This window comes from Rhinolophus ferrumequinum, chromosome 14 (assembly GCF_004115265.2).
Source record: "Rhinolophus ferrumequinum isolate MPI-CBG mRhiFer1 chromosome 14, mRhiFer1_v1.p, whole genome shotgun sequence".
Classification (NCBI taxonomy): Eukaryota; Metazoa; Chordata; class Mammalia; order Chiroptera; family Rhinolophidae; genus Rhinolophus; species Rhinolophus ferrumequinum.
The window spans coordinates 46,867,355-46,880,406 of NC_046297.1; the positions used below are offsets into that span (position 1 = coordinate 46,867,355).

Sequence of the window (13,052 nt, forward strand, 5' to 3'; positions counted from 1 at the left end):
TCTTAAAGGCTTTATATTCAGTTACATTTCCTCACTGAAGCATCCCACACAGTTTAAGTCTGGATTAAATCTCGCCTTCCCCAGTTCCTCTATTACATATTATAGCCCTAGCCAAAATCCGCCTAGTCGTCTGTGTATTTGTGTATTGTTTTCACTGGTGATCAGAGGCCATGGGTTTTTGTAATTATATGCTTCCAGTTCTGAGATATGTGTCCTGCATATGGTTGTACTTAATACATGTTTATCGAAATAAATTAAATTAGTTTTCTTGGAAGCTAACAAAAAACCAATATGGATTGTTTTGTTAATAACTTAGAACTACAGAGATAATAAAGGCATGTTTATTCCACTTTATAAAGTAGCTGTAGTTAGACTAGATGACACTCCAAAATTTTTTTAACTCTGTGACAACCTATTTTTCTACTAAGTTTTGTGGAAATTAAATTTTAATAAATTAAATTAAAATTCATTTAATGATATTATTTAATGAAGCCTGTGGTGAATCATTTGGTATAGGAAGAAATACTTGGTAATGGGAATAGATACCTGTTGTATCACTTTTTCTGATATTTATCTTCACAAATATTTGAAATAATGTATTTTTCTTTTAAGATCTTAACTTTAGCGTAGGTATTTTTTTGAGTGGCAGGTAGTTGACACAATGTGAGTATCTCAATTTGATGAAATTCTGTCCTTTAAAAACTGACAATCATAACTATCATAATATGTAAGAATCTCCATTTAGTCAAGTGCTTTACAAATAACACACGTAACAAATGATTATATGGAATTCTTTTTATTTGCATTTCAAAAGTGGCTTTAAATACTCCCCAGGGAGCCCCGGGGATTGCATGGGGTGAGAGCTTGTTCCATATGAGTGTGGGGCTAGGGTGCCCTGACAGAAGGGGACCCGTCCAGCAGGGCAGCTGGGGTGCTCCACCCCACCCTCGGAAAAAGGAGCAGAGAGAGAGTAGAGTCCCTCTCTGGAAGATCCCAGGACCGACAGAAGCCAGCCCTCCCTCCGAGGTAAATCTTCCGGAAGGAATCCGGGAGGAACTCCCAGGACAGTGCTGATCGGAGGTCACTTTCTTAGTGGTATGGCTGAGAGCTGGGGTAGCCTGGGGCCCGGCTCCCCTCCTTACGGGGCAGCTGGCTGGGGTCCTCCAGGAAGGGAGGTGCGTTGCGGAACTGCTGGGCGGTGTGGCGAGTGAAGAGGATGCCAACACCCTCGATGAGGGCCAACAGGATGCCGCCCATCATGGCCGAGCCCACCATGGCCAGTGGGCCGCTGCGGGCAGCCAGCATAGCCCCGGTCAGCGCTCCGCTGCTGATGGAGTTCCAGGGGTCTTCCTTGCCCCGCAGCTGCACCAGGCCGCAGTCAATGGTGGAGAACAGGCTGCCCCACATCGCGAAGCTACCTCCAACCTGGGGGGCTCGGATCCTCATAGCGTTGACACTACCCCTCAATCGGTGCTGAATTCCGACAGGGGCATTTCGGAAGCCCTTGATGGCATGGAAGACTCCGCCACCAATGGCACCCATAGTGAAGGCTCCACCGCAGTCATCGACGATTCGCCACGGGCAGGGCTCCCGAGCGTACTCCTCCATGGCGCCCCAGAATCCTCGATACCGATGAAGGAACAGAAGCCTTCGAATTACGTAGAGAACCTGACATACAGTTCTTGATCGGCCACGTATTGGTTGTAAATTTGAGCAAATGACTTACTGTGGATGGTTTTCATACATAATAATGGAATGATTACTGCACAGGGTAATCGAGAAGATCAAGTGAGATTATGTATATATGTAATATGCATTGTAAATTTAGAGCCTTACACATTATAATTATTATATGTTATAGCAATAATATTGCTATCATTACTTAACAAGGAACACATTTGTAGATGTCTCTCTCTGGTTTCATGATTACTACAGAGATGCTAATAAATTATCTTCCTCAATTTTTAAATTAATATTAACTCTGGTAGGTACCTTGATCCCTAGATGAAATACCACCTCACAGTGCCTATGTATAAGACATAGTGGAATAGAGATTAAAAGGTCTCAAGTGACTAAATTCAAAGTCGCAGCTCAAAGTTTTCAGGAACAACCCACAGCTAGTAATTAAAGGTCTTTATGAATCAATATGATTTATTTACATGGTAAGTGTTTGCAGGTGATTTGCATAACCCATGTGTCCCAGACTTCTAGCATAAAGGTCTTGCTTTTTTTCTGTTTTTTATGTTACCACAGGCAACAATTTTGCTCAACTTTTCAATACTTTACAACAGGAATCTTCGTTTCTCCAATGTCCACTACTAGCACTTTCTCCCTGGCTGCTGACCTTTATATCTGTCTACCCCAGATGTTTCAGCTTTCACTAACGGTCTCCTCAAGGACTTTTCAGCTCCCACCTAACTCAGTCTTAAAGTCAATGCCATGTTTTTGTCATAGAAACTCCCTACTTCCAGGTTCCAAGTTTCCCTACCACTTACTATGAGATAGCAACCACCCCAAAGCTTACTCATCTAGTTGTCTTACTTGCTTAAAACAACTGCTTTATTATAATCACATATTCTGTGGGAAAGGAATTTCCAATTGGACAACATGGGAATAAAGGGATGACTCTTCTCTGTTCCATGATGTTCTTGACTTCAGTTGGGAAGACTCAAAAATTGGGGCTTCTTAATGATTGGGTACTAGAATCATCTGGACGGATATTCATCCACATGTCCCGTGATTGTTGCTGACTACTGGCTAAGTCCTCAACTGGAGACGAAGGGGAAGAACAGTTGGTCCCACAGTGCACATATGGCACATAATTCTCTTATCTAGTGAGTCCTACATGCTGAAGCAGCCCCTTCTGTGCAGAAGAGCATCTGTGAGTAGCTACACCCAGGAAAGTATCAGTAATAGGAATACAGATAATGAACAGATTGATATTCACAGTTTATCAATAGAGTTTCTTTTAGTCCTGTTCTTATTAAAATTAGTCTAAAGCCAGTGGTATTTAAATACTATAAGGGAAAAGTATCATTTAATTTACATATTCCTTTTAAAAAAGTCATTATAAAATCTAAGATTTTATTAAGTCACATAGATGTAAATGCTATTGGCTGCAGGTTTAAAATTTGTTTAATATTTGCTAATTAACACTTGTTTTATGTAGACTAGTTCATTTATTTTTTCAACTCTGTGAAAGGGATTTTCCTTCTTTTTAACTATCCTGTCTTCAAACAAAGAAATCGAATTTCAGAGAAATTAAAAAAACTTGCCTATAGTCTCATAATAATTGGCCTAGCCAGCATCTTCAACTAGGTCTTTTTTCATTATTATTTCATGTTCTTTCTATTACATTATGTGGGATATTTGTTTGTACTCGATAATCAGTTTTTTCCATTTCAACTATAATAGTTATCCTTTGGTTTGCTACTTTTTATTAATATTAACAATTAAATGAAAAACTTAATTACCTGGGTAGAGAACATGTGCTGCTTTTCTTTATCGTTCATCAGTTTGGTGATGTAATAAAAGCCAGATGAGGACTGACCCTCTTTCCTCAGACATAGTTGTATCTGAACTGCATTTGTAAAAGGTGCACTGTTACAGATTTGGGGGTCCACAGTCTTTGAAAGGTAACATTAGTAAACAAAATATTTGGGCAGGTAGGTATTTTGCTTATTGATCTTATAATAAAAATAATTTTCCACTTATACCTATTGACATTCTCAGAATATTTTTGAAAATATTAAATATGCTTAAGAAAATTTAGACGTGAAGGAATGGCTTTATTAGGATAGGATTTTGTAGACTTGATGGACTATAAGGTTTTATAGTCTGTAAGCAGGCATTTAATATACCTTTTCACGTGGTTAAAGGCCTAAAACATAGAGGGAAATTTATCTGTGTATAGATGTGTAATTCTGAAGGGGCAATATTAAGGATGTTGAACTTCCTAAGGACAATAGGCAGCTATTAAGGATTTTAAGCAGGATTAAGACACCATTTTTTCATTAGTTTCAGGTGTACAAAACAACATAGTGATTAGACGTTTATATACCTCACAAAGTGATTACCTCAATAGGTCTATTACCCATTCATCTTTTTTTTTTTTTTTTAAAGAGAATTCTGACTGTGGGCAGAGAATGAAGTGGATGGGGGCTAGGGATAGATAGAATGGATAAAAAGGGGAAATCTAATATGGATCAATTACTGTGGTCCTGGTGAGCAATAATGGTGGCTTAGATATAGACGATGGCAAATGGTCTGGATCAAAGTGGACAAAAACACTTTACAGAGTCAGTGGCACTGGTGATTCATTAGGGGGTTAAGGTATCAGAGAAAGAAGTGTCAGGAACAACTCCAAGGTTTCTGGGTAAGAGGTGATGCCATTTACTAAAATAGAGATTGCAGCAAGAGCAGGTTTGGATGTTAGGAGTCAGTATCATGAGTCCAATGCATTTCTTTGGGGTTGAATAGAAAAGTTTGGTACAATCTGAATCATCTTCTGTTCTGTGTTGAGCATTTTATCGTCTATGCATCATACTGGTTCATAACCTACGTTGGTCCATGCTTTGTTTTTCTTTGCTTTAATAAGTCAAAAGCATGACAATATAAGTGTGTGTTCTTATGAAAAGCAAAGTACTCAGCTTGGTACGGTAATATTGACATAGTGATGCATGCTGGAATTCTGAGTCAGGCAATGATCCAAATTAACTTTCTTAAGATATGTAGATGAATCATAACAGATCGGCTGAAAAATTATGCCTATTAGCCTTCCAGGAAGCCTAACAAGGGGGAAAATGTCCAGGAAAAATGGGTGGGATGGGCTTCCAGCGTTAGGCAGGACTACAATAGCTAGGAGGATGGCAGTCTGAGATTCTCCTCTATTTACCCATAATAATAATACCTGAATATATTCCTGCATGTCAAAAACTGCTATCATGGTGTCTAATAGCTTCCCTTCGCACATGCCTTCTTTTTCTCAATGCCGTCTGATGATTTCCTTGCTCATCCGGCGGAAAAGCCAGTTTCTTACCATGACCAGAGACCCCATTGTTAGGCCACTTTCGTGTCTCACCACTTCTTCTTTCATTCAGTTTACTTCATGAGCATAAGCTCCCTGGATGTTGCTCACATCAGCCGAGCTTGCACATGTTTCAGGGCCTTTGTACTTGCCATTTTCTCTGCCGAGAACACTCTTCCCCTACTGCATGGCTCACCCCCACCCCTATACTTCCGCCATGTCTCTGTTCATTGTCCCTCCTGAGATAGGGTTTTCCCGGTCACCTATGTAAATTAGTGGCCCTCCTCATTACTCTATCCCCTTGTCTGTTTATCTTCGGATCACTTATCACCCCCCGATGTATACTTATTTGATTTTTCTTTTCCCTCCTCCCACCTACCCCATTCTGGAATGGAAATTCCTTTAGGGAGAGGAGTTGATTTTTTTCACTATTGTGTTTCCAGTTTATAGAACAAATCCTAGCACATAGAAGGTGCTTGATAAATATATGTTGAATAAATATTGGATGAGTGGATCACTGGAAACTGCTGTGTAGAGAGATACAGAAGAGGTGGCATGTAACCTGAAAACCACTGCTTGCCCATTCTGATTATTAACATGCTGTTTGTGTATTGTGTTAATTATTGCCATCCGTAAGTTTGATTGTTTTACAGTCATTTATTTTTTATTTCCCTTTAGGTTTTTGGGTCCTAAGTTTCATTGATTGATTTTTTTTATGTCTGTGCAAACTTGTGAGTCTGCGTTCTAAACCAACAGTCATGCCTTTTATTTCTACAGTACCCCATGATTCTCCCCGCTGTCACTTTGTGTGTTTCCAGTATTCATGACCCATTACTGTGCAAATAAAAATCCACCAACGCATTTAAAGGAAACGGTACCTTGGAAAAGTCTTCGGCTATTGGTTTGTGTAATTCTATGCAATAACCAGCAGATGTCGATGTTGCAATAACATCCTGATTCTTTGCTTGGCCTGAGAAGCAAAATAGCGTTGTCAGACAAATGACAAAATTTTTCGAAAGTGAAATTTTCTGGGTTTTAGCCACTTCAATGCCAAGCCAGATGAGGCAAGGGATATCTTTTGTGTTATTTCTTGTTCATAGTGACAGCTGCTTGACGTGTAAGTATCACAGAAAGCATTTCCCCCAGAGCAAGTGTCTCATTTTCTCAAATGTTGTCGAATTGACTACTTAAAGCCCATCATTTCTGAGCTTAGGGAAATACTAATCATAGTACCAGCTTCGGCCTCATTCACTGTTTATATTGATTTCATTATTCCTACCTATTTGACTTTGGGAAAAATACTTAGCTTGTCTGACCCTCAGTTTCCTCATTTACAAAAAGGCAATAAGAAAACCCATTTTTTCAGAGTGGTTGCAAGCAGTAATACTCAAGAGAGCTGTTAGTACATTAGTTGTTTTTTTTTGTTTTGTTTTGTTTTTTTGTATTTTCACAAATGCATGTTATGTAGAGTACTGTGTGTTAATCCAGGAGCCCTAAGCTCACATTAGAACAACATTTGAGAAGTCAGTGTTTTGGAAACTTTGTGAGGGGTCAGATAGACCTAATTTGGAAATGCATAGAAGAGAGGAATTAGTGCTGATTTAAACAGAGGGATCTGGTCTATTAAAAACAAAGGCCAGTGATGAAGGCCTTCTTGGCGTGACTATGGCAAACCTAAATTATCGTCGACCAATCTGGCAAACTGTCTAGATTGGCCAAGGACTCAAAAAAATGAGCTAAAGGACCAGAGAGACACCAAAAAATGTCATAGACTTCATGCTCGTCCTTCCTAGGAATACCCAATGTACATAGGACATTGTACATGCGAATCTAAGTATTAAGTGATGTGGTTATGAACTCCAACAACATGAAATGTAATAAATAAGGAAAGGACAAATGAAAGTTTCTTGAGATAGATTCCTTAATGCAATAAAAAGTAAATGCTTCCAGCCTGAGAGGGAAGAACTAAACAAAAGCAAAATCTAAAAATCCGTGCTAAGAAACTGTAACTCCTGACCTCCCACGGCTGTTTAAGTACTGCCAGTTTGATTAGTCCTGAGAACCTCATTGTATAACAGCACAAAACCACCACTGATGATCAGAATGATGACTCCCAGTTTGAGTCACAGCTCATACAATTTTTTATATAAATATAAAAAATATTTAGAGTTATAAGCACTAAGCTTCATTTATTAGATGAATCAGCTTAATGAAGCATCAATTTTCTGACGATTCTGAATTTTCACTGGTTTCTTATTTATAGAAATTACACTTTCAGAAAGATGCCATAGATTCTTAAACAATAGATTTAAACCTGCTTCATTCATGTTTATATTAATTTAATGTTTACTGAATTTATTTAGTAAGTGAGACACTAGTCAGAATGTTTTGAGAGGTCTGATTTCCTATTGCTTTCAGCCACCCTTTTCCCTGCGAAGAAAAAAGATAGTGCAACTACAATTTATGCAGGACTCTTCAGTATTTTTGTATGTTTTAGGACAACTACTTAGAGCAAGCTGAAAGATCACAAATGAGCTAACAAATCCCATAATCCTTTACCTTCTCTTTAATAATCAATGCAACAAATGAGAAAATGTAAATGTAACATGTGGTAAATCTGTGGCTTATATGAAATACAAAAAGAAATGAGGGAAATATTTATCCTATTTAAAAAATATATAAATATGCATTTTTTTCTAAGTGGATATATCAAAGGTAGGTGATAAATAACTTTTTAACAAAAGTGTATGAGAATGCTAATTCTTTTTAATGGATCCAAACTTACTGTTTCGAATATTTGTGATGCTGCACTGGAAATGAATGCATAATTGCAATATCCAAAGCTAAATTTATTCCACTGAAAACAAGAGGAGTTCTATTTAGATGGCACATGAAAATATAACTCCAAATTCAGCCTAAGAGTTTTTTCCTCATTACTGTTTCTATTCTTAACGGTGACTCCTAAATTTGTGGAGAGTTCAAAATCAGACTCGAGTACACTTGCTCATCAGTGCTTAGCAACACATTCATCAGCGCTGGCCCCGCTCTTTGGTTGACTTTCACATTCCTCACAGTGCTTTTGTGGATAGAGCAGAGTTGAGTTCCTTAGATCTCAAAATACATTTTTTTAAAAATGGTCAAAAACTGAAGGGGAATTGTGTCATTAAGCCAGTGAACATTTTATGAGTATAGAATCTATATCACCATGAGATAGTCAGATGTTTGAAAAAGCTATGGAAATGCTGCCCACTCAGTGAGCACTTTGTTTGGAGAGATTCCAAATCTCAAAATTGGACCCACTCAATGGTATTTGCACATAATCCCCAAAGAAGGGAGCTTGTCTTGAGATGTGTGTGAGAAACTGACGGGCAATACATTCAGACTCCAATCCAATATTATGCAGGTAATTTATCGATTACATGCTATGTGCCAATTATTTTACATATACATACATTTAATTAATAACCTCAACAATCTTCTGAGTAGGCATTATATTAATAGTCACCTTTTTATAAATGATTAAACTATCATTCAGACAACTTAAGTGTCTTTTTCAAAGTCACCCAGTTGGTAAATGACAAAGGTAGGATTTAAATTCTCTTGAGTGATTTCAAGGCCCATGCACTTTCCAAAGTACTATCTGATTGCTTATAATACCAAACTGCATCTTAAATGGAACCTGAATATAACAAAATTCCATTATGTTTAAGATTACCTACTGTGTCCTGCATCAGGGAAAAGCTAAGTAGATAGTTCGCCTTTCTGTATTTCTTTCCAATACAGCTCCTATCTTGCTGTGCTCCCAGATTTCCGTTTAGTTGCCCATTACCTTACCTCACTGTTACTTCAAATTTTGATTGATGCCAATCAAAACTCAAAATTTCATATTTATTAATTTTTTTTACAAATATTTCCAATATAATTTGGCTTCAGCATAAAAGTTATCAGATTTTATAAGCTTAAAAATGAAGTGATTTATTTTATCCTGTCCTTCTAACTCTAGAAGAACTTTAGAACATGAGAGAAATTAAAAGACCTGATTAATGTTTAAATTTTTAAAATTTCCTATACTTGGATATGTCAAAAATTTCCCATTTGTATTCAGTCTTACAACACCTCCAAATGTTAACCTTTTCTTGAAGACCTATGAAAATTCTTTAAAAGAATAATTAAAGCAATTTTTCTTTAGTATGAAAAAGAGTAATGTATTCACACTTCTCTAGACTCCAATTTCAGAGGGCTGTTAGGTTATGTACTTTGAGGTAACACAATTATGTTTCCCTTCTTTCCTTCCAAACTCCAGTTACATTTTAGACAAGTCTGCTTATTATTTTAAGACTGTAATTTTTTTAGAGCAGTTTTAGGTTTACAACAAATTTGAGAAGGTGCAGAGATTTGCCATATATCCCCTACCCCACATGGACACGGGCTCCCCCATTATCAGAGTGGTACATTTTTACATTTTTACCAAGGATAAATCTACATTGACACATCCTAAATCACCCAAAGTCCATAGTTTTCTTTAGGGATCACTCTTGCTGTTATTTATTCTATGGGTTTGGACAAATGTGTAATGGCATATAGTCATAATTATATCATACACATTATTTTCACTGCCCTAAAATTCCTTTATGCTCTATCTATTAATCCCTTCCCCGCTTCAACCGCTGGCAACCTCTCACATTTTATTGTCATCATAGTTTTGTCTTTTCAGGAGGTCATAGGGTTGTACTCACACAGTATGTAGCCTTTTCAAATTGGCTTCTTTCATTTAGTAATATGCAGTTAAGTTTCCTCCATGTTATTTCATGGCTTGGTATCTCCTTATTTTTTAATGTCTCAAAAACTTTGTACATACTTTAAAAAATTGCTTGATTACTCCTCCAGAGGGCAGTGTATTCCTCAACAGAGTCTGACTGCAGAAAATAGGACAGATGAAATTAAATGCTATTAAATAACAAGAGGGTGATGGCTGCATCTTTTTCTAATTTTGTTTCCTTTCCTATGATTCTCAAGGAAAAGGTCATACACGGAAGATACCATAAGACGTTCATACAGAAGTGAGAAGAGGCATTTTGTTTGGATAGTAGTGAAGGAAATCTAAAAAATGGAAAACAAAATGCACTGTTTTAAAAGAAATGTGTTGTTCCAAATACCTTAAAAAAATATTATTCCTCATGCGTTTATTCTCCAGAAAACCTGCTCTTTTTTGAAGGTTCTCCTGTTAGATATTATTTCTCCAGGAAACCTGTCCTAACTAGCTCTGGATCAGTGCCCTTATTATGCAAGTCTTCGGACATCCTGTACTGCTCCTACCCTGTTATTTCTCACATCTCAGTGTTATTGTTTACTTATCTATCTCACACACTATACAATAAGCTCCGTGAGAATCTCTCTGCTTTATGTGCATATAGCCTATGGAGATATTTGACACATAGTGGTTTAATAAGTATTTTATGAAGGGAGGAGAGAGTTAACTAATACATTGGTTTAATTATACACAGTGTTACATTAATTAAACTAGGAGGCCATTCTCCTGATGTGGCTGTAATGCTGTTGTGTTCTACATAAGCAAACCAAACTCTAAGCTGGTAAATGCCTCAAGTCTGCAAAATCAAAAGGCTAAGGACAACCAATCACAAACAGTCAACTAGGCTTTAAGCTATAGCCGATCAAATAACTATTTTATTCTGCACTTTCTCTATAAGTGTTTCCCCTAGTTGGAGGGCTTCGAACCACTTTGGGTTTGGCGCTGCTTTATTGAAATGAGAGCTCAAATAACTCTTAAAACTTTTAATATTCCTCAGTTTATCTTTTAACAACACACACATACAGAACACACACATGTTCTTTGGGCAATTAGAAGATAAGTGGGAAGAATTTCTAGTATCAAAAGCTAAAATTTCCGGGTAAAATGCCTTAAAAATGTTTTCAAATGCATCACCAAGTTGGCAGAAAAAAAAAAAAAAAAAGATTCCAGAAGTTCAGAAAGAATGAGAATGAACACTCAAATCCAGAGACAAAACGGGTGGTTATTCTCCTAGTAACACCTGTGGAGTCCTGGTTGTCCAGAGCTTGGATTTAATCAATCCTTGCCCCAAAGAGAGAAAAGACAAGATCTTGTGCTTATTGTAACTTGGGAGTTCAGATCGGAGGCTGTTGTATAAAACCAAGATTTCCCTAGTGAAAACCAGTGGAAAAAACGCAAGACAGTGAAACTACTTGCTTGTTTTATTTTGGCTCTGGGTGGAAGAGAAATGTTTTTAAATATCTGTACTATGAAAGTTATGATGAGTTAGCAGTTTAAAGTTGATTCCAGGTTAGGTGACTGGCAAAAGATAATGCAAATCCTTCCTGGCATCGTAAGGGCATCGTAAGTGCAAGTATAAAGAGTAAAATAAAATATTAATAGATGCAAGGAATATGATTAAAAAAGAGAATCAATCTCTCAAAAACTATAGGTATATAAATTTAAATTACCAATACAAAAAATAAAAGTAGTATTTTTTTTATCTTTTAAGAAATAAAATTGAAAAGTATGATACATAAATAAGAGACTGTCCAAACTAACCAGGAAGTTTTAATAATAAAATAAGCTGAAAAGGGAAGAAAATTAGTGATTGCTATTGGAGACTCAATGGATGAGTTGCCTAGCAAATTAATCTGAGATGAAGAAAGAATTAGTGCACTAAAAATAAACCTAAAGGAAACCACTCAGAATTCAGGACAGTGAGATATGCAAATGGAAAACACAAAGAGATAAAATTAGAAGAAATAATAAGGTCTAATATACATTTAATTATAGTTTCAGAAAGAGAGAAAAGGATTATGTCAAAGAAGAAGCCTTAGAAAAGTGGCTCAGAATTTTCCAGAATCAATGCAAAATCTCATTATTCAGATATAAGACAAGTTAACAAATGCCAAGAATAATAATAAAAGGAAATCCACACTAGACGTCATTTTCTAGCTTCGAAACATCAAACAGAAGATCTGAAAAACAGCTGGGGTGAGAGTAAAGGGGTGCAGGTGATAAGAGGGCACTTTTCCTATACAAGAATGATAATTTTCATGTGGCTGATTTCTCAACAGCAACAATAGAAGCCAGGAGATGGTGTATTAATAGCGTCAACATACCGAGAAAAAATAACTATCAACCTAAATTTTTATGAGTGGTATAACTATCATTCAAAGAATAAGAATGAAATGAAGCTATTTTCAGACCAAAGACAAAAAGTGATATTGCAGGAGGGTCTTGCAGTACAGCCTGAAATGGTCCAGTAATTTCTCTGCTTGTTCCTTCCCCCTTACCAAAGGAACTAGAGAAGGAAAATGAAGAAAATTGGAAGGACCCCGAGAGTGACAGGTGGGGACAGGAGGTTGTTTTTAGCTAGTGTGTATGCAAGAGTAGACTTGACCTGGGATAAGTAATAGCCTTTCAAGGTTGTAAAAAATATTTTTAAAAGTTTTTTGTTTGTTTGTTTGTTTTTGGTGTGGGGGTGGTTTGTTTGTTTTAATATGAAGGAAAATGGACTGTTGGGAGGCTGGCTTGCTTCTCTCAACTATTGGTTTCGGAAATGGTGCCTGACCCTCACCTGCCTTGCTCAGACCTCTGATCCAGGTCGCTTGTTGGATAAAATTAAGGAAACTCAGAAGTGCATGGGAGAAGCTGAGAAAATGGGTAGAGACGAGTGACTGGAATTTTATGTTTCATAAAGCTCTTCATATGCGTTTCTATTGCGCTGAGCCAAGCAGTTATTATCATTTCACAGTTTGGGTACTGTAGGTCAGGAGTCTGAGCATGGTTTAGCTGGGTCCTCTGCAAGACCTTAAGCGAGGTGTTGGCTGGTGCTGAGGTCTCAGCTAAGGTTCAGCTGTATAGTATTCCGTTTGTCATTTCACCATGATGTATTTCACCAGCTCAAGATTGAGAGATATTTAGTTTTTTTCATAACTTGCTATTACTAGCCATATGACAATGAATACCACTGTATGTAAGTCACTTTAAACATCTGTGCATATACTTGAG

The 13,052-nt window shown here is 37.1% G+C and overlaps 1 protein-coding gene across 1 annotated transcript; it reads right to left on the minus strand.

Moving 5' to 3' along the window:
• Window positions 1-1,089: 1,089 nt before the first annotated feature.
• On the minus strand, window positions 1,090-1,608 carry LOC117034180 (mitochondrial import inner membrane translocase subunit Tim17-B-like). The gene has a single exon (XM_033126941.1). It carries the CDS (start codon window positions 1,606-1,608, stop codon window positions 1,090-1,092), a length of 519 nt encoding a protein of 172 aa, XP_032982832.1.
• Window positions 1,609-13,052: the final 11,444 nt, after the last annotated feature.

Coding starts and splice junctions, on each gene's coding strand:
- LOC117034180 (XM_033126941.1), bottom strand. CDS start 1,608: ATGGAGGAGTACGCTCGGGAGCCCTGCCCGTGGCGAATCGTCGATGAC.